Source organism: Tripterygium wilfordii, chromosome 18 (assembly GCF_013401445.1).
Source record: "Tripterygium wilfordii isolate XIE 37 chromosome 18, ASM1340144v1, whole genome shotgun sequence".
In the NCBI taxonomy this organism is placed as follows: domain Eukaryota; kingdom Viridiplantae; phylum Streptophyta; class Magnoliopsida; order Celastrales; family Celastraceae; genus Tripterygium; species Tripterygium wilfordii.
In genome coordinates this window covers 1,488,550-1,509,528 of record NC_052249.1, presented here as the reverse complement: position 1 = coordinate 1,509,528, position 20,979 = coordinate 1,488,550, and the positions used below count along the sequence as shown (strand labels likewise).

Sequence of the window (20,979 nt, the reverse complement as noted above, 5' to 3'; positions counted from 1 at the left end):
AAAGCGGCTAGTTTGGTAGAAAATAAAAAATGTAATAAGTTATTGTTGATAAAAGCTACCATGAATGCAATAACTATAACCATATAGAGGTTCATAACGAGAAGGCAAATGAGGGTTTTTCGATTAGGGATTTCGCTACTCTCCGCAGTGGCGGGAAGTCACTTTTCCCTCTAAATCCCTAAAACACAGCCAGAGAGAAATTCAATCGATACAGTTCGAATTAGGGGACAGAGAGAACCAAATCATTCGAAGAAAAAATGGGGAAAGACGAGGAGGAGATGAGGGGAGAGATTGAGGAGAGACTGATAAACGAAGAGTACAAAATCTGGAAAAAGAACACTCCTTTTCTCTACGATTTAGTCATAACTCATGCCCTAGAGTGGCCGTCACTCACCGTCGAATGGCTTCCAGACAGGGAAGAGCCGCCGGGTAAGGACTACTCCGTCCAGAAGATGATTCTTGGCACTCACACCTCCGAGAACGAGCCCAATTACCTCATACTTGCCCAGGTCCAGCTCCCCCTCGATGATGCCGAGAACGATGCTCGTCACTACGAAGATGACCGTTCCGACCTTGGCGGATTCGGTGCCGCCAACGGTAAGGTCCAAATTATACAGCAGATCAATCACGACGGCGAGGTCAATCGCGCTAGGTATATGCCGCAGAACCCCTTTATTATCGCTACCAAGACCATCAATGCAGAAGTGTTTGTTTTCGACTACAGTAAGCATCCCTCGAAACCCCCTCTTGACGGCGCGTGCAACCCCGACCTGCGGCTCAGGGGTCACACCACCGAGGGTTATGGGTTGTCTTGGAGCAAGTTCAAGCAGGGGCATTTGCTTAGCGGTTCCGATGATGCGCAAATCTGTCTATGGGATATCAACGCCACTCCCAAGAACAAGGCCCTTGATGCTACGCAAATCTTCAAGGTCCACGAGGGTGTTGTTGAGGATGTAGCCTGGCATCTTAGGCATGAATACCTATTTGGTTCTGTAGGGGATGATCAATACCTGCTTATATGGGATCTCCGCACTCCTTCGGCCACCAAGCCTGTCCAGTCCGTAGTTGCTCACCAGAGTGAGGTATGTTTCAAGACTTTTGTTCATGGTTTTTATTTTCTTCAAATATGTATCTATATTGACATGAAATATTCATTACATTGAGAAAATTAAGACCTCATAGCAAGATATATGAATCTCAAACAAAAGGGAAAAGACAGAGACCACTGTAATTGAATAAGCAGTATAGCCAGATGAATTTTAGAAAGAATAAAGAGAGAAAGAAAAGCATCCCAATTAACTCTTAATTCTCTTGTTTCTACATTCTTGAGCCAAAATCTATTTTGATTGTCCAACAAAAGCGTTGCACCCAAAAAAAGATTGTCCAACAACAGCTGAAAAAATGCTTATAACCTCCCCTTTTAGCTTAACGGATAGTGGTTATGATGTAATGGATTAATTGACTGCAGATCCCTACTAAATTTAGTTGATTTATTCATTTCTATGTGGAATGGTTCAAAAAGTGCCCTGTGCTTTTGCCTTTAAGGGACTTCTTGGCTGGAAGTTTTGTTATGGTTAATGGATTAAATGACTGTAGATCCCTACTTAATTTGGATGATTTATTCATTTCTATGTGAAATTGCTCAAAAAGTGCCCTGTGCTTTTACCTTTAAGGGACGTCTTGGCTGGAAGTTTTTGTTATGGAGTTTGAGTACCATGTTTAGTACATCATGATACGGGCACCAGAGTGCTTCACCAGATTGTTATTTGTGTGAGGGAAAATATATTGATACTATTCAGACTCCTTTGTATCCTGATATATGGTCATGAAATTAATGCACTGTCATATTATTTGATAATGAACTGAATTTATCACTCCCAAATGTTAAGAGTTAATTGCATTGCTTTCCCTTCCATAAGCTTTATATTTGTTTTGTAAATTAATAAGATAACGATGTTGTGTTCTTGTGTTAGGTTAACTGCTTAGCTTTTAATCCATTCAACGAATGGGTTGTGGCAACAGGATCTACTGATAAGACAGTTAAGTTATTTGATCTGCGCAAGATCAGTACTGCACTCCACACGTTTGACTGTCACAAGTAAGAACTCCGTTGTATATATGTTTTATCTAGTACTTTCACCGTAGGTGCATGCTGTCCTTTTTATTTCTCGAGTCTGTTCTTATGCCATGATGTTACAGAGAGGAAGTTTTCCAAGTGGGGTGGAATCCGAAGAATGAGACTATTCTTGCTTCTTGTTGCCTTGGGAGACGGCTTATGGTGTGGGATCTTAGCAGGTATGTCCTTGATTGATCCTTGACTTTTTCAAATTGAGGTTCTGTGGGACTGGATGACATTCATTCAACTGTGAGGCTATCTCCATTAAGGGGAAAAATTATGAGACCAAGTGAACATATATTAAGAAGTGCTGCATTGAAAGCTGTGATAATGAATTGGAATATTGGCAACATTGACAAATCAATATCAAGATTCTTTCACGAGCTTCTTAATTAAGTCATTTTTGTGCTCTGAACTGTTCCGAAGAAAAATTATAGAATGTGGCCAGAGTTGCTTCCGTTGTATGTTGGCTCCATGATTATTGTCTTTTATAATATTAATGTGTATTTGGGGCCTTGTTTGCAGGATTGATGAGGAACAGACACCAGAGGATGCTGAAGATGGTCCCCCTGAGTTGCTCTTCATTCATGGTGGTCACACTAGTAAAATATCGGATTTTTCATGGAACCCTTGTGAAGATTGGGTTGTTGCTAGTGTGGCTGAAGATAACATCCTTCAAATATGGCAGATGGCAGAGAATATCTATCATGACGAGGATGATATACCAGGAGATGACACCACAAAAGTAACGTAGAGTATTCTTCATACTGGGAAACCGAAATAGTTTATCAAACTGTAATAGGGGTTTATTGTAGTTTTTTGTTCTCTTGTTTAATTTACTATTGAGTTCTGGAAAATATCTTTGGCTCCATCTCTGACCTTTAACCTCTGTGAGTCCGTGTATGTGGTATTGTGTTTCAATCCTTGTACCAACCTGCTGGAATGTTTTACGAATACTCTATAGCTTGTGTGTGTACTTTGTAGGCTTTGGATGTTGAAATGGGTAGGGGCAAGGTCCGAGCTCCTGCAACCAGAGTAGGCACAAGTTGAGGGTTTCATCTGGAGTGGATTAATTATAGCAAAATAGCCTTTTAAGACTCTTTCCCCCCATCTTTATAAATTATAATTGATTGTTTTAGTGGAATCCATTGTCTTCCACATTTTTCGTAGCTTCTCTTATCACCTTTTTATGCCGGTCAACCTACTAATACAATATTATTTATATTATTTGTTTTGGATTCTATCCGCACGACTTTAAAATGCTCTTGTTCATATAAAGCAATTCATGAGAACATAAAATAAATGCTCTTGTTCATATAAAACACTTCATGAGAACATAGGATGATGCGGAGCAGAGGAATGACCACATCCTTCTCTCCACCTCAAAGGCACGCATCCTTGTGTATCCCCACATACATGTCCAACCCATTGTTCGCTTTGGATTTTCACCCGTACAATTTTAAAACTCGTCATACTAGTTAAGGCTAGATCTACTCATACGAAGCACCTCATTAAGCGATGTGGGACGGATGAATCACCATATCACCTTCTTAATGTTGGTTAAGATGGATCTTTGCTTTTCTCTTAGCTTTCTCGTGTTTAGTCTATGAGTGATCAGACAGTCGCACGGAAAAAGAGTATTTATTATTTAAGATGTAAATTCATTTTAAATGCAGCTCTGGTTCAAGAGCCAACAGGCAACAGCACAGATGACACCAACACAATACAGTCTTCAATGGCAGAGCAATTATGCAACTTTACAGTATCTTCTCTGGCTAAAAATAGCTGCTTTTTACTTCCAGACCAAAGTCCTATTTTTTGTGGTCGTTCCATAACTCTTCATTCAGTAGTCGATCAGCTGCAGTGTGAGGTCCTGAATTAGAGTTACCTCCATCTTGTGGTGGCTCCTTGTGATTTTGATCAGAATCCATCTTCATGAAGTTGAAGCCCATGATATGCCTATACTCTCCCGTTCCAAGGCAGCGGGAACACAATCCCAGTCCACTGCCACCACAATCCCTGCACCTGCAACACTTACCCAGTATTTCTTCAACAAATCTCGACATTGTACTCATCAAAGATCGAAACTTTGGTACTTTCTCACCATTTTGGCCATTCCCCATTTGGAAGCATGGTTAGATGCACACAATTTGTCCTTCCTACAGAGGATTGAGATCAGATATTGATAGAGAGAGAGAGAGAGAGAGAGTAGGAGAGAAAATATGAAAAACCTCTTCCGCGACAATATGTACAATCAACTGCTCCCCTGCCATTGCAGACAACACAAGGTGGGTCTGGTTTCTTCCTCACCATTTTTCGAACATTTGACTGAAAGAAACAAACGAATTTCAAAACAACGCAAAACAAAGAAGGAAGAGGAATTCTTGTTAACATTGCAAGGTGAAACGTGCCTCGGTTCGGACAATCCAAGAAGGCTTAGGGACAGAGAGACGGAGAGAAGGAACATCGTTGCCATTCCGATTCGGAGCATCCTGTCCGACGGCTCTTATAATAGAAAGGCTTCCTTCGCCGCTCAACGGCATTATCGCTTTCGCCGTACCACCGAAAACCCCTCCCCAATTCTTCTAATGATCGTGATCAGAATTGTGCGTATGCATGGGCCGGCAAGCTGAAGCCCAATGTCGGTCCAGAAAAGGCCTCATAGGGGCCCTCGTAGACTCTGGAGCTTATGATCTTCCTTTCGAAGATTCTGGGTCAAGCCCAATTTTGGCCCAATAGAGTGCTTCATGTTTAGTTTGAGACTTGAGCCTCTCTCTTCCCTTTTTGGCGCCCAAATGTGAACTTCTGGTGAAATGGAAGAGACTAGCTTATTCATTAGGGCTTAGCCTTTGGATCATGAAAGGTATGTCCTCACTCTACTTGCTTTTTTAGGTTCAATTTAAATATGAAAAAAAAAAAGGTGATGAAAATTGTGATTTGTTATATGTTATATTTCAACTACAATTAAGTTTGTTTGGTCTGTATTGATCACAAGAAAACCAATTTGATTTAAGCTGTTTGTGCTGTGTTTTGTAGCTGTTGTAATCCTATTTCCTGGTTTCTGGTGGGTAAATCGCAAATGCGAGAGGTTGCAATATTGACAGTGATTTTGTTTTAGTCCTTCGTGATGGTAAGCGTAAATCATATAATCAAGTCATATAAACCAGAAGAGAATATTTAAATTAACATTACTTGCTCATAACAGGAAGAGTCGTGGAGTATGATACCCCTGCAAAGCTACTTGAAAGAGAGGATTCATTCTTCTCTAAACTTATAAAGGAGTACTCCATGAAATATTGCAACTCTAAACTTGCAGTTTGGGCGCCCGGTCTTTCCTGTCTCAACGTGGAGCGGCTGGGTTAGCGACCCAAGTTTAGAGTTGGGCATGTTGGGTTGGAGAATTACCAATTACAAAAAAAAGTGTAAATGGGCAAATGGTAAACCATCCAAAAATTCTCCCTCATGTGTTATTACTACTCCTAGAATACTAAAATAATTATTGATATGCTTATAGTTATATCCTGCTAGTTATAGTGATTTTTGTTTCCTGGATTTTGGGTGTGCTGCTTCTCTTTCCTGGGGTTGTACTTGAAAAGAAAGGAATGAACTTTAGCTCTCCATTGCATATTGTTACGGTTACTGCAAGCGGGTTCTTGTTGATTCCTTGGCTTCATTCACTCGAACTGTCTACTGGTATCATCTGAGGATGTTTTCAGTCTCTATTGCTGGGTCATCATAGATTCTGATTAGCAATGATTTAATCATGTGGACTTTTCCTTGCTGTTGAAACCCTTTGATCTCATGGAGTACTCCTTTATAAGTTTAGAAAAGAATGAATCCTCTCTTTCAAGTAGCTTTGCCGGGGTATCATACTCCGCGATTCTTCCTGTTATGGGCAAGTAGATGTTAATTTAAATATTCTCTTCTGGATCATATGACTTGATTATATGATTTATGCTTACCATCATGAAGGACTAAAACAAAATCACTGTCAATAACCGTGTGGATTCTGTGTGCTATTGTCACAACTGTCCGATCTTTGAATTCCTGACTAATAATCTTCTGTATCACATTGTCAGTAGCAGAGTCTACTGATGCTGTTGCTTCATCTAACACTAGAATGCTGCTCTTCTTTAGTAAGGCTCTTCCAAGGCAGAACAGCTGTCTTTGCCCCACACTCCAATTTTCTCCATTTTCAATCACTGCCACAGTCATCAGTGTCAATAATTCTTGATGGAAACAAACCGAATCAGCTATCAGTAGCAGTCAAATTAATGAACCTGACCTGTGGTATCCAATTTCTCTTCCTTAGCACGCACCAGATCACCCAGTTGACACTTGTCTAAAGTCTACAATATTTTGGGAGTTTTCTCAATGATTAGTCAATAATCTGTGTTATAAATAGGACATTATATTCAACAGAAAATGTCGCTCTAATAGTCCTTTGTAGGAATGATTACCTCCCATACTTCATGATCAGAATATTGCATTAAAGGGTCGAGGTTTCCTCTCACTGTTCCTTCAAACATTGTTGGGTCCTGTGGAATGATGCTTAGTCTTGACCTCAAGTCATGAAGCCCAATGTTGCAAATGTCTACACCATCGATTATAATGCTCCCTTCTCTGGGTTCAACAATCCTGAATATAGCCTGTATAAGGGTTGATTTCCCACTACCTGTCCTTCCCACAACACCAACCTTCTTTCTTCCATGAAAGGTGCAGTTAATATTCTTTAAAACAGATGGAAGATGTTCCGCATATCGAATCTACGAAGAAAGCATTAATACTTATTAGTAAATAGGAAAAAAAAAACTTGCATGAACAAGTACATATGTTACAATGGATCTGCTATGGATGCGATTGATATATATATGTGTGTGTGTGTGTGTGTGTGTGTGTCTCTATATATATATATTCTAATAGAGGGTTACTTGCAAATTTTTGAAGCAGATTATTCCGACTTCTGGCCAGCTAGTTGGGGGTCTTCTTTCTTCAATCAAATGAGGTGCTTCACTTGGTATGTTTGAGTACTGAAGTATTCTTTCTACTGAGATCATTTTATTTTCTGCATTGCATATATTCCATATAACTGAAGCTTGCAAAACATTCAGATTTATTCCATACGTTACTGCCAACCCTGCAATGCCTGAAAAAGAAAGAGTACAATTGGATGTAAGTGATCTCTCAGGACTTACTTCTTTATTCCCTTTTGCCATATTTCACTCTACTTTCTGGATAAATAAATCAACAGTCATACTAAGAAAGCTGGCGAATGAATGATATCAGCATATATGAGTCGGATACATGCGTGACATCCACTCCAACTGATAAGGCAAAACAAGTGAACCTTCACATATTCTGTGTTTGTGGTTGTTATGGTAAATAACCTATAAAACTTGTTGTCAGAAGAATCACATGGTGGATTCTCACTTATTTTTCATATGGATTCATATAACTGGCCCCAAACATTGTTTGTCATGATGATGATGATGACTTACTTGGATTGATGATTCCTTCAGGGAGGGATACCAACACAACCAGTGAGAAGGCAAACACAAAATTGGATAGTATATTCAGTCTGAAGGAAAGCCATTCCATTGCAGATACATTGTGAAACCATGGCCTTGAATGGCCATCTATAAGACCAAGGTTTGCATTGAAAAAGCGGTCTTCTTGATCAAAAGCACGAATTGTTGCTGCTCCTGATAGCGATTCTGAAAAGTGGTGAAGGATTGGAGCCAACTGTATCTGTGCTAAGCGGGCCAATTCTCTTGCTGTTGGTGTGTAATATTGCTGGAGCAATCACCAGTAATTCATCATTCATTATACAAAACACGACAGCAATTTCAGATATGGCATTGAAAACAATGTAAGGATGACTCATTTATTCTTTCTTTTCATGTCATTTGAAATATGCCCTTTCAAACTGAATTCACACATTCCATTAGGGGGTTCCATGAAGCATCTTAAAATTATATTTTTGGGCATTCATCATGGTCATTCCTTAGTGCGATTTTCCACATGCTAAGATTATAGTATCCAAACTATTTAGAGAAGATGAGAAATGTTGCTTACTTGGTACCATATGCATATTGCAGTTACTGGAATGAAGATACCAAATACGGCCCATGCTACCTGCGACATCACTGCGATGGTCCCTAGTATCTGTATTATCGAGAAAGCACACCAACCTATTCTGTTTGCCATTTCCAGGTCCAGCACACTTTGATCTGTAGATGCCTATTCATATGATTGCATTAGTCAATTCATGCGAGGGTAAATATATCCTGGAATCATATCTACATGTCGCATAACTGTCCAATACTAAGGAATAGTGTATAAGCTTGAAAGTACTTGGTATTATCAATAATATTATTCATTGTTTTTTTTTTCTATATGATAGCAGTGTAGATGCCAAATCGCAAATTTTCTAATAGTTGTTTTAGTTTATAAGTTACTCACCCGGTTTAGGATCCTTCCAGTTGGCGTTGAATCAAAAAATGCCATTGGTGCACGGAGAACACTCTTCTGCATGTTTGTGAAAAGCTTCTGTGCTGTTGAAATTCCTGCTATTGCAACTAAGGATGACCGCACCAGTACACAAAGTGAACTGCCAACCGCTAGAAGTATATAAACTAGTAATACGGTATTCATGCTAAATATTGGCTTAGCCTCACTTGTAGGAGGAGTAGCCCACGCCATCCAGTAGTTACTGGCTATTTGTAACACTTGGAATGATGACTGTGCCAAGATTATGATTGGAACTAGTATTCCACCCTTCACAGTGGTCAGATATGACCAGTAAACCTCTTTCCCAATGCTCCCTGTCTCTCTCTCTTCGTCTTGCACCAGTTTTCCTCCCTTTTCTGTTATCTCCAGGGACAGGTTATGCTCTGAATCATGCTGTGTGTGTAGAAGTTCCGCATTTGAAGTGGAATCAATTTGGGATTCGCATTCATATGCTGGTTCTTGAGATGTCCTACTTGAACTTTCAACTGCGAGGATTGACTCTAGAGCTTCATTATGAGCACCAACTAAAACTTCAAATCCTATATTCTGTTTTAGAAGTTCTTCAAAAGTTCCAGCTTGTGCAATTCTTCCATTTTGCATCACCTGTCAAGATTTATCAGTAATTCTGTTTTTGCAAGCATTCCAACAGCTCACAAACCTCTACCTGGAAAATTACTTGCGTTTTCCCAAATTTCCCGTCTTTCTTAGTTTTGTACTTTTGTATGATTTGATGATATCTGTATAGTTTTTAAGAGAGCTTTTTCTAGGCAAACAAATGATGTAGTTCCTAATTATTGCGAGTTAAAGTTTTCTTATAACTTGAAAATCTCTAGAAACTGTCTTTCCATTGCTGAAAATATCCTTTATTTTTTTTAAGCTTCAATTCTAGCTTTTAAGACTTAATGAGTATATTTGGCATTCCATGTTGTTCTTCATAAAATGACTGAGCTTATGTACAGGGACTTGTGCAGCAAATTTTCTTACCACTATGAGTTCTGCTGCTGGGAGAAACTCGACTTGGTGGGTAACATATAATATGGTCTTGTCTTTAAGTATCCCCATCAGGCATTCCTGCAAAATGTCAATTAAATTACTGTTTCGTTTATGCATGAAACTAGAGAATATACTTATGTTTTATACTAGTGCCTTAACTCGTTACTTAGGCCCCGAAGTATAGTGCCTAGAAGATACTTACATGAAAGAGTTGGGTTCCTGTATGAGCATCCACTGCACTGAAAGGGTCATCTAGTAGATATATATCTGCATCCTGGTAAACAGCACGGGCTATTTGTATCCGTTGCTTCTGCCCCCCACTCATGTTTATCCCTCTTTCTCCGATCTCTGTTAGGTCACCATGGGAAAACAACTCAAAATCCTTTATCAAAGCACATGCTTTAACTGTTCTGTCATATTTGGCACTGTCATATGGATGCCCAAATAGAATATTATCCCTGATGTTTCCTGTCAGTATCCATGGTGACTGGGGAACATAAGCTTTTGTTCCACTGATCTTCACTGTTCCCGATAGCTTCGATATTTCTCCAATAACACAAGAAAGCAGGCTAGATTTTCCTGATCCTACAGTTCCACAAATTGCCACCTTCATCCCCCTCTTTACTTTTAAATGTATTCCATGAAGGGTTGGGCTGCTTGACTCGGGATCCCAACTGAACTTCCCATTGTCAATCTCAAGTCCGTACTCTGTTTGATCTTTTGGAACAAACTCTATGGCATCAAGCTGAATTTCCTCTTCCCCAAGGAAGGAAGCCACTCTATCTACTGAAACTTTACCCTGTGCTATTACTGAGAGTAAATCGGGTAAACTGAATATTGGGTCCTGTAACATTCTGAATGTCGCTAGTGCAGATAAGACTCTCCCCGCTGTGAGTTGAATCCCCATGAACATGCATGCTCCAAAAGTTACCACAGAAATGAATGTGGGGGACCCCCAGAATATGAAAGCTGACAATGCCCCCAACCTTAGTGATTTCCATAACCAGTTATACTCTATTTTCCTCAAGCCTTCTAGCTTTTGGAGAAACTGACTATCCCATGCTTGAAGCTTTATTATCTTCATGTTTCGAAGAACTTCTGAAGTGGCTTTCATCCTACCATCTTTGGCCTCCATGATCTTCGACTGGTATCTTTTCTGGATCCTTGTAAGGGGTATGTTGAAGGCCATCACCGTTAAAGTTGCGGCTAATGCAGCCAATGATCCCAATCCTATATTTGTATGTAAAACATAGACTGCTAAGGATATTTGTACAGGCAGCATCCATATGGTATTCATGTACCAGATGAAATCTGTGATTCGTTGGATATCCACACTCACATAGTTCATAATCTCTCCACCATTGTGGCTTTGGCGAGATTGGCTTGACAGACGCAGACCCTTTTTATATATTTGAGATACCAATGCAGCTCGAAGGCGAAGGCCTAGCTGGCGAGCCCCGAAGATCCATTGCCTCTGTGCTATTGTCTCCACTGTCTTTGCTCCTAGAAAGGCTAGAGCAAGAAAGTAACCAGTCTCTAACTTCTGAGTTTTCTTCTCCGTTAGAAAGCTTACAAAGTCATTGATGAGATATGGGCCAACATATGATGCCGATGCACTTACAACTGCAAATATTGCATTTATTGCTGCTTTCTTTGTGATGAAGAAAAGTATTGCTCTATAGATTGATGGGTTTGTGGTTTGATCTTTCTCCTTGACTTTATTCAGATCTCCAGTGAAGGACCTAGAGAGAAATTCAGCAGAATCCTTGACGTCGACATCTGGGATATCATTTTGTTCAAGAGGTTTCTTGATGCCGACAGCAAAAAGAGGATTGAGCCAAGCAAAAGTGATGAGTTGGAGAAGAGTAGCTTTCCCATATGAAGATTTCTTTTTGCTTGCTGAATCCTTGTCAGTTTTCTCAACAAGAAGTGGCTGAGTGATGCCATTGGAGGCCACCAAGACAATGCCTGTCTTTCCACGGATCGAAATACCCAGCAAGAAGATCGATGCAGGAAGACAAATGAAGTCTGCATAATCTTGTATTTGAAGAGGTTCACGGTTTGCACCTCTGACATAGGTATCAAGAGAGGTGCAGATAAGATGTAACAAGAAGCTGCAAACCCACCACGCTCTTAGAATCCAAGGAAACTTCTTGTTCTTGTTCTTCCGAATGCAGTATAATGCAATTAGGGTAATTGCCCATGACACTACTTGCATGATCTCTGACGAAAAAGTTTTGACTCTGGCCTTGCAATGGTGAATCTCAGAACCATTCAGCAACATCAGTAGCATCAAACAATGGGTTCCCAGGAGTACAGTAGAGGAAACTAGGGTGGCTTTGTAAGAGAAGCCGAACTTGATACCAATCGGATACTCGTCTGTGCCATGTTCTGTACCCTTTACTTGGAACTTGAATATTTGGCGCAATAATCTGCTTACAAACTGGATCAATAAAATTCCCAGGAAACCTAGCTGGATGGCCATGCTTATGTGCTCCCATAAACAGGGTGAGTCTAGCTGCAGCCATGCTTTTCCAAACTGGAGGTTAAATGCTGTCACAGAATATAAAAAAAGGTTATGAACATCTTCAATAAGGGCACTTCAAAATTTTCTTTCACTGCTATGCTATCATCCATCATTATTTGTAAGGCATTATATACACACAAACACATGCAGCACACATATTTTATACTCTTTGAGCAGTAGATAAATTGGATATTGGTTTTGAAGAATATGATTGTAGTTTGGTCAATATTTCAGATGATATTCTTACTTAAATCTGCCTTGTATTGCTAGAAGACTTTTAAGAAATTAAAAGAAGCTATCTTTCAGAAAAAAGCTTATTGATCTCTTGAATATTCTACTTGATAGGGTCTTGAAACAGCTAAATAGTTGAACTTTATGCTCTATGGCTCCATCCAAATATTCCACAGCGGATGAGTACCCAAGGAGGGTTTTCTACGTTGGTCGCCCCTGCTCATCCTTTCTTTACAAAAAAGAAGAAGTTGAACTTTTTCTGTGCATAATATGCTTTCATCATATTTCTCATCTTTGGTCAAATCTCTTCCTTTTCACACTTTTACTCCTGGAGCAAAATCCATAATCTGTACCCTGATAGAACTTTGATTTTGGTCGCTCGCTCCCAACAGGTTTTAATATCTGCTTGATTACCAGTACAAGTTTTGATGTCTTCTATCTTTGCAGATTTCACTACACTGAACTTTGTTGCCTATTATTGTTACAACTAATTACTATAGAAACAGTGTTGCATTGCATAGAACAACTCATGCAAGTTCCTAGCATCACAAACACATATCATCCATCCATGATAATACGAAAAATTAATGTATTTCATAAATTTTCATGTCCAGACATAGTTTTGCAGGTAACTGCAAAGCGACACAGACAGAGAAAGAGAACATAAATCCAAAAAGGCAAGAACCAAACGGCCTTTCTTTTGCTGGTTATTTTGGATGAATAAAACAGTGAGAGAGAGCTTACAGGCTGAAATATGCGACAAGAACATCTCTTCCAAATCCATCATCCTCCTTCTCTCCAGAGAAGGTAAAGAAAGCTTCAATGGCCCTGAACGTTATGTTAAAGAGTACTGGATTGATCGTGCATAAGATGTATATTATGAAATGCGTTGAAGGGCAGGTTCTAGTCTGCTTCAGAGATCCTATTCAGTCCCAGATCATCAACAGGGGGACCATGAAAATGAAATTGGAGAGACGGAGAGAATAAAGAAATCAAGAACATATAACCAGAATTTGTATGCATGCGGGTTCTTGGCATGTTGTACGGCAAGCGTGTGTGGTTCTGTCACTTGACCTTTCTGTCACGTCCACGACGGCCGCTTTGGCTTCTTTCTTTGTTGTGTTTTTTTCTGATGCCTAGGCATGTGAATGACAGACAAAAGAATTAGTGGTATTTGAAAATTGAGTCTTAACAACAAATCCACTAGGTTTTGTTGGGGGCTAAATTTCATAGAGGAAGAGATTTGGCAGTTGAAAATTGTGTATATGAGATGGGTTTTTCTTAGTGGTGGAGATTCCTAGAGAACAAAAAAACAATAAGCTTTTTGGAATGATGAAGTTATTTGTTGTAATTTTTTGTACGGACTTCAGGCCGATCTAAACTGTTTCAACGTGGGATGGGTTGGGTTGGCGGCTCGCGTTTAGGAATGACCCAACCGTTTGGTGTCCATGTTGGATCCAACGGTCCAATGTCCATATTGGATTGAAGAATTATGGGTTACCAAAAAAAGAGAGATTCCTTAATAAAAAAAGAAAGAAGCAAACTTTAAGACGGATTTATGCTTTGATTTGTCACATTGTGAGATGACATTTGCAGATTTTACATAGAAGTGGAAAAGTGATGTTTTTTTTTTTGTTTGTTCTGCTAAAGAGTGCCCAATAATACTCTTTGAAAGCATAAATTATTGTCACTGTGTAACTTTGATAATTGAACTTCTTTTTGCTTTTGTTTTTTGGGTGCATTTCACTTTGAGTTTTTTACAATAGCATTGGGCATAGATCCTTGTGAGGTGGTTTTCTACTTTTGATTCACCTCCACCTTTTGCCTTAATCTTCTTTACATTTAAAAAACGTGACATTAGATACTGTATTTCCAAAAAAAATAAAAAAATAAATAAAACACTTGTTTTCAATAACCAAAAATGACATCATATAAGTTTATCATTTAGACATTCGATATGGGTTTAAACTCATACTATCAGGCCCTCGTGCACAAAAGTTTCTGACTTAATTATTGAATAAATTGGGTCAAAGGTCAGTACCTAATCACAATGATATTGCTATCCGTGGAAAAAATTGAAAAGAATTATATACTCATTTCAGCCAAAAAAATTGACATTGTAAATAAGTCCAATGTAGAGTTTCTTATTCATGAATCATTCCATCTTTGCAAATGCAAATAAAGTAGTAATGATAACCATTGACACTTGGTCATTTCTTAGAAATTGAGAATGATTAGGGTGGTTGTTATTTGTCCATATTGCACAATTCAATCAGTGCAATGAAATTCAAATTAGAGAATGATTGTTTCATTTAGGATATACCACTTTTTTCCACACCCAGTTGGCAACCACATGCTAATGTTATCAAAATAAATATATTCAAAGGATAATGCTTGAGACCCTCATTTAATGTGGACCGTTGAATGTGAAATGAGTCCTACATGTTTATTTCTAATCAATAACTATTTTAATGTCATATAGATTTAGAGAACGTTTGAGGATCATATTTTAGGGGTCTCTAGCATTTCGCCATATTCAAAACTCTAATGTTAGTTTGAGAATATTATCAAAACAAGTAATCAAACTCTAATGTTATTTTTTTTAATTGAGAAAAACATTATATCAATTTATTATTTGGACATCCAATATAAATATAAACTTAGGTCATCACACCCACGCGCAAATGAATTTATCTGCTCATGACATTTTTTAATATGCTCTCCTTTTTAAAAAAAAAAATTATCTTGCTAGCTAGTGTCTCTTTTTTATGATAATAAGACAAGAGAGATAGAACCTATCTTGTCTTTTTGGCTCAAAATGTGGAGATTTCAATTAAAAAAAAAAAACACAGAGACAAAATTCATTTTCTTATAATTTTCTGATCATAGAGATAAAACTTCATGTGTAATCCACGTGGACTGGTTGTTCCCGGTCTAGATCCATTTGATGGGACAAGTCTTTTTTGTTTTTGTAAGGAGTAAGCATGGGCCCACTTTTATTTGGGCCTATTTTGATCAATCGTTGATAATAGCGTATCGAATAACTTTAGTCATACCCCTACATTTATTAAAGACAATCTCAATTTAAGTTGATCATCCCCTATAAAAATCAATTGATAGGGTATCTTTAATAAATATAAGGGTGTGACTAAAGTTACCCTAGAGCACCTGAGCTTGTTGATGGTGATGCGGGCCCATATATACCATAATGTGAAATATCATACTCTCCACTGTTTTTTTTTTGTCTTTTTCTTTTTTACCCAAAAATGAGAAAGCTTACATATTTTTTAGGGCCAAATCGTATGAATTAGAATGGTCTTGAATTCGATTCCCATTGAGAATAACATACGCTAGGCTTTGTTGAAACTTACTCTATCGTCAGGCGGGCATAACGACTTCAGTTTATGTCCATATTGAATATCCAGAACACAAATTTATATGGCATCGTTCTCAATTAATAAAAACACCGATATCTATGTATATAATTTTAGTTGATTTATGGGTCAATTTTTCATACTCAGGATTTAGGGTGACACTGCTATAACCTCTCCTTGACTACAAGACTCCAAGTATCATATCCATGCATAGTCTTTTATCTTATCAATGGTTTGGTGTATATATATAGTGAACAACATGTGTTTCATTGCATGTGTGGCACACAAATAACATATATTTAATTTTCTTATAAACACAAGCTCATTTGTTAATAATGAAGTACTGTCAATTAATGCATACGCATGTTTGAAAGAATCATCCTCATAATTAGAACAATAATTTTTTTTATGAAATTATAAAATAATTTAATATAATAAACAACATATACGATACAATTTTGATATTAAAGATTTGTAGGCTATTACGGGTCTATAAGTTTATCTAGTGCACATTGGTTTGGGTCTCACATGTGAGTGAAAAAGTGACCCTCGTAAATTTAAAATTTACGGGCGTCCGTATCAAAGCCTTCCTTTACTTTTTTAATTGTTGTATTTTCATATGAATATATGGGGACCTTAATTTATCCGACAGTATAATTTATTGTATATAATAATAAGACGATGGCTTCAAATTTGACCTACTTATTGATGATGTGGCAATTAGGGTCATCAATATTGTATCTTGAATCGATCATTGGTGACCAGCTAGGTACGTGGAATGAATTAAGAATAAGTTAAAACTACAATCAAAACATTCTGAAACTGTAATAATAAATTATTTGATATGCGTGGTAGGATAATAATACATAATAATAATAATAATTTACGCCTAATTAATTAACAATATATGGATGGATCCAAGGGAATTTAAACGCTCCAATTTGCGTAGAGACATGTATTCATTTATAACTATAAAGTAGCGACCGAGACTCCATATTCCACATATACACATGTTATAGCACTCGCATCGAGAGGTGAAGCCAGGGTATAATATGAGGGCATTGTTAGGGACGAACAAGTGATTCTATGTTAGAGTGGGTAAAACTAAGCGAGCAGGGGGTCAGATTTTTTTTACGGAAGCACTACATGTCCGTAATTTTAATGTCCATAAGTGTCCATAGTCTAGGTGGTATGAGGAGAAGTGTGGGGGACCATCTAATACAAAATGATTTCCCACACTTTTCCTCATTCCACCTAGATTATGGAAACTTATGGACACCAAAATTATGGATACATATCATTTTGGTTTTTTTTGGGTTACATAGTAATTATATTTTTAAAAGTATGAAAAATAACACCAAAAATAAAAAATTTACAAAATAGGATAAGTAATAATTGACACGTGTCTTTTCATACCAATGCAGAGGGTATTTTTGTCAAAATCTGTATTTATCATGCTCTATTCTACTTATTCAACCATGCATCATGCAACTACTCTTGGACAAAGAGGCCATTTTCAATAAGACTATTTTTGGCCCATGAAACCCGTTTATAAGAGGCCCATTTTCAGCCTAATGAAACATAGTCCTCTGTTGTACACTTGTACGCCTAGGCCTTTTCTAATATATGGTCATTCGGCCCCATGCAGTCTTCGAGGCCCATTAAACCCACTGTTACATTATCCTCTGTTTCATACAAAAATAAATACCCTAACAGGGTATTTGGTTGTTAATCCAATGAGTGTGAAGTGAGTGTGAGGTGAACATTACTATGTTTGGTATGAAATCGTGAGCATGAGTGTTAGAATTTTAATTGTATAATTTCCATACTATCCAATTTTTTGTACATAAAAATAATAATAGATTGATTTAAGGGTTGTGATTACTTTTTAAGGGGTATAATAATATTTTGAGTATCAAACTCATTTTCCCTTGTGGAGATTAGTCAATCTTACTATTTTAGTAAGCTTGGCTAATCTCCACAAGGAGGGAATGAGGGTGGGATGAGTTTGAGATTTCATCCTTTCAAACTCAATTAAACGAGACAATGAGTAATTCTCACCCTCGATTCTCCTCATTCTCCTCTCAAAATATCAATCAAATGGCCCGTAAAGACCCAGGCCTTTTCTCCACACAAGAATTTTTGGGCCTATAGAACCTTTTATTTGACGCCATTGCGGGCCTAGTGGACCATTGGCCCATTACTTGTTTTTGAATTGTAGCCCATTTATCTTTGATTCCTTTTTTTTTTGAAAGCGCATTAGTATCTGAAACCTTCATTAAAAAGGAATCAAAATATTTTATACACAGGACTAGCATTCACAGTAGAACACGTCCTGATAAGCATCTCATCAGAGAAAAGATAAATAAACAAATACTGAGTAACTTCTGTAACACCAGTTGATGTAGTTCCCGAATTGTCCGGTGGTTCCCAAGCCCCTAGCAATGCCATACTAACAGAGTCATTAAGCCGCTGCCTCAATATCATTGTCAAGGATACCACCCACATCATGATATTTCAACCTTTTTGGAGACATCATACTCAGAATAAGTGTAATCTCTACTGCACCTCTTTTACCCGATTGATCCGCCATAATAGCATCAGCAGAAGGGCGTTTGGATTGAATGATTTGGAGGAAAGGGAAGGGAAGGAAAAGAGATGTTCCTTCTAACATGCGACTTAGTGGAGCGGTCTTGACATGCTGCCGTGGTTGGGTTGCAAACAAATAGCAATCAAACAGCCATGCATGGACGCCACAATAACACCCGTTCCTTGTCCCTTAATGATGCGAAAGTTCCCCCATCTCCATTAATATCCAACTTCTCATGATTAACCTGAAGATGGCTGTCGTCATCACAGAAGAAAACAGACTCCTCCTTCTCAATAAGAACAAACTTAGTCCATTGAGATGATATCTCATCCATCATGAACACTAGACTTCAACGCCTCTGATCTTCAAATAATCAGAGAGACATACTCTTTTTCCTCCCTAGTTGAGAGAAAAGATAGATTCACTTTATCTTTGATTCCTTTTATTGTATGCATGTATGTATGTAAGTAAGTACATAAGTTATCTACACTAAAATATAATTATTGAACTATCCTCTTTCATTGGTTTAATGATCAAAAACCCTAATTGTGACAGGTTTGGGCTTGTTGGGGATGGAGTAGCAGACAAAGACAGCATCAAAAGCAACATTATTCATCCATACATACATATATATATGCACTAATTAATAGCTTATGTTAGACATGATCATCCTGTATTTTCATATTTGTGATTTAAATAATCTTTGGTCTCGTTAATTAATTCATATATCTTCTGCTTGTTTATTTGCAAAGTTTGCTCTCAATTATCATAACCCACCCGAGTGTATGAATTGAGTCTGTGGAGTTTTCTTCATTTCAAGATGCTGCACCGACAGATTGATTATTCACGTGAACTCTTACACTTTTTAGAGTCAAAAATAAGGTGACCAAACATAGATTTGGTCTATTTCATTACCCACCAAAATGTTGACCAAAAGGTTCTATGTACTAATTACTCATATGCTCTAGTTTCATAGGATTAGATCATATCCTTTTTCTAACCCTAGCTATAGCATATGTATAAATATTGAATGATTATGGATCAACTACTTCCTACTCTCTCTCAATCTGGCCTATGTGGCTGCAAAAGATTGGTTTAGACTTTAGACTACCTATCCCTGCTACTTCAAACCATAAAAATATTCTCAAAATCAAAAAAAATAAAAATAAAAAATCAAATATTTTAATGAGATTAAACTATTGTACAATCACACCCGAGTCACTAATTGGAGTAGTAAAAATGGTGTGATCATTGGTTAGAATCCCCTCGTTTTTTAAAAAAAAAAAAAAAAGGGTTGTATAATCTAGAAGAAAAAAAGAAGAAGATCTCACTATGTAGTATAATTAAAGGCCCATCAAACCAACGAGAGATGGTTTGGTTTGTAATCGACTGGATTAGACATATATTTACCTAAGAATCGATTCCAACCGCAAACATATTTCTGTATGGATTGCAAAATTAACGGCTCGTCAATGATCAAACTTTGGATATAAATATAAAGAAGCTACTTCTTTTGCTGTTGCTCTCTGCGTATCTAAACATGAAAAACCAGATGGAGTTGATTGAGAAGATTGTAAATTCCATCTTTGCCACAACTATCATCACAATTATCGTCTTTGCCATCTACATCTTCTTCACAAAAATCATCAATAATATTCTTTGGAGTGACCACCTCCCCACTTTCACCTTCCGCCACCACAAACACCACGCGCCGCCTCCCTACTGCACTGTGTGCCTCCACGAAGCAGCCGACGGTGATAGACTACGGAAGCTCCCCAACTGCAATCACTGCTTCCACGTGGCGTGCATCGACGCTTGGTTCGGGGATCACTCCACGTGTCCTCTTTGTAGAAGTCCGGTTCCGGAACTTGTGATTCTCTGTCACCGTCAAAGCGAGGGTCTAATTAATTACTTTTTAGCTGTTTTGATTAACGGCTTAAGAAAAATAGGTAATTCTCTAGACTTTGATAATTCATTTTTGGGCTTAAATTCGCCAAGAAATATTTTTTAATAAATTGGAAGACAAGCCTTTTTTTTTATTTTGATTCTCATAATTGACCGATAATATTAACTGCTTCATTGCCTTCTTTTCAATTTTATTTTTGAGCATTTTCAAGCACATGATGAGGAAAAAAGAAGAAGCAAAGCTGTTGGTTTAACGACAAAAACTTTACATATAAATGACAGTCCACTCATTAGGATGTGGATTTGAGTTTTATCCCTCCCCTCACTTTATAAAAAAAATCATGATTTGAAAACAGAGAGAGTATATTAGACAGATTGTAGTATAGTTTTTAATTAATGGTAGTATTGAAACGGCAAGTTATTGTTAATATTTTTGGAAAAAGGAACAATTTTGAAACAAAAACATATATATTAGCTAGTTATAGCTTAATGACTTATGCCACCCACTGGCCACTCAAGAAAGAGATGGCATTTCTGAGAGTTGGCACACCCTCTCCTCGTCCTTCAGTCCTTTAGTTTATGATTTTGTATGTATTAAGTGTTCTATATACAAATACATACATCAAGCCCATGTTTGAGATGTTAGAAAATACACCATAAACACTACAAATCAATATTGTTTGTTTTGGGTCAAAGGCTCTCGCGAATTTGTTCTTTTTTGAGCCATCGTCAT

General features: G+C 37.7%; 3 protein-coding genes across 3 annotated transcripts; 1 reads left to right on the top strand and 2 right to left on the bottom strand.

Annotated features, from left to right (window-relative positions):
- Window positions 1-84: 84 nt before the first annotated feature.
- Window positions 85-3,260, top strand: LOC119984071 (WD-40 repeat-containing protein MSI1). Its single transcript, XM_038827832.1, has 4 exons — window positions 85-1,082; window positions 1,974-2,098; window positions 2,200-2,295; window positions 2,642-3,260. The coding sequence occupies exons 1-4, from the start codon at window positions 258-260 to the stop codon at window positions 2,868-2,870; spliced, it is 1,275 nt and encodes a 424-aa protein (XP_038683760.1). The 5' UTR covers window positions 85-257; the 3' UTR covers window positions 2,871-3,260.
- A 478-nt stretch (window positions 3,261-3,738) lies between these two features.
- On the bottom strand, window positions 3,739-5,137 carry LOC119984072 (chaperone protein DnaJ-like). Its single transcript, XM_038827833.1, has 4 exons — window positions 4,528-5,137; window positions 4,348-4,444; window positions 4,221-4,275; window positions 3,739-4,141 (listed from the first exon to the last, which is right to left on the bottom strand). Exons 1-4 carry the CDS (start codon window positions 4,657-4,659, stop codon window positions 3,928-3,930), a joined length of 498 nt encoding a protein of 165 aa, XP_038683761.1. The 5' UTR covers window positions 4,660-5,137; the 3' UTR covers window positions 3,739-3,927.
- Window positions 5,138-5,504: 367 nt separating this feature from the next.
- On the bottom strand, window positions 5,505-13,724 carry LOC119984069 (putative ABC transporter C family member 15). Its single transcript, XM_038827830.1, has 11 exons — window positions 13,122-13,724; window positions 9,822-12,172; window positions 9,611-9,697; window positions 8,579-9,229; window positions 8,192-8,356; window positions 7,615-7,909; window positions 7,048-7,262; window positions 6,577-6,882; window positions 6,402-6,465; window positions 6,079-6,318; window positions 5,505-6,002 (listed from the first exon to the last, which is right to left on the bottom strand). The coding sequence occupies exons 1-11, from the start codon at window positions 13,162-13,164 to the stop codon at window positions 5,878-5,880; spliced, it is 4,542 nt and encodes a 1,513-aa protein (XP_038683758.1). The 5' UTR covers window positions 13,165-13,724; the 3' UTR covers window positions 5,505-5,877.
- Between the last annotated feature and the right edge of the window lie 7,255 nt (window positions 13,725-20,979).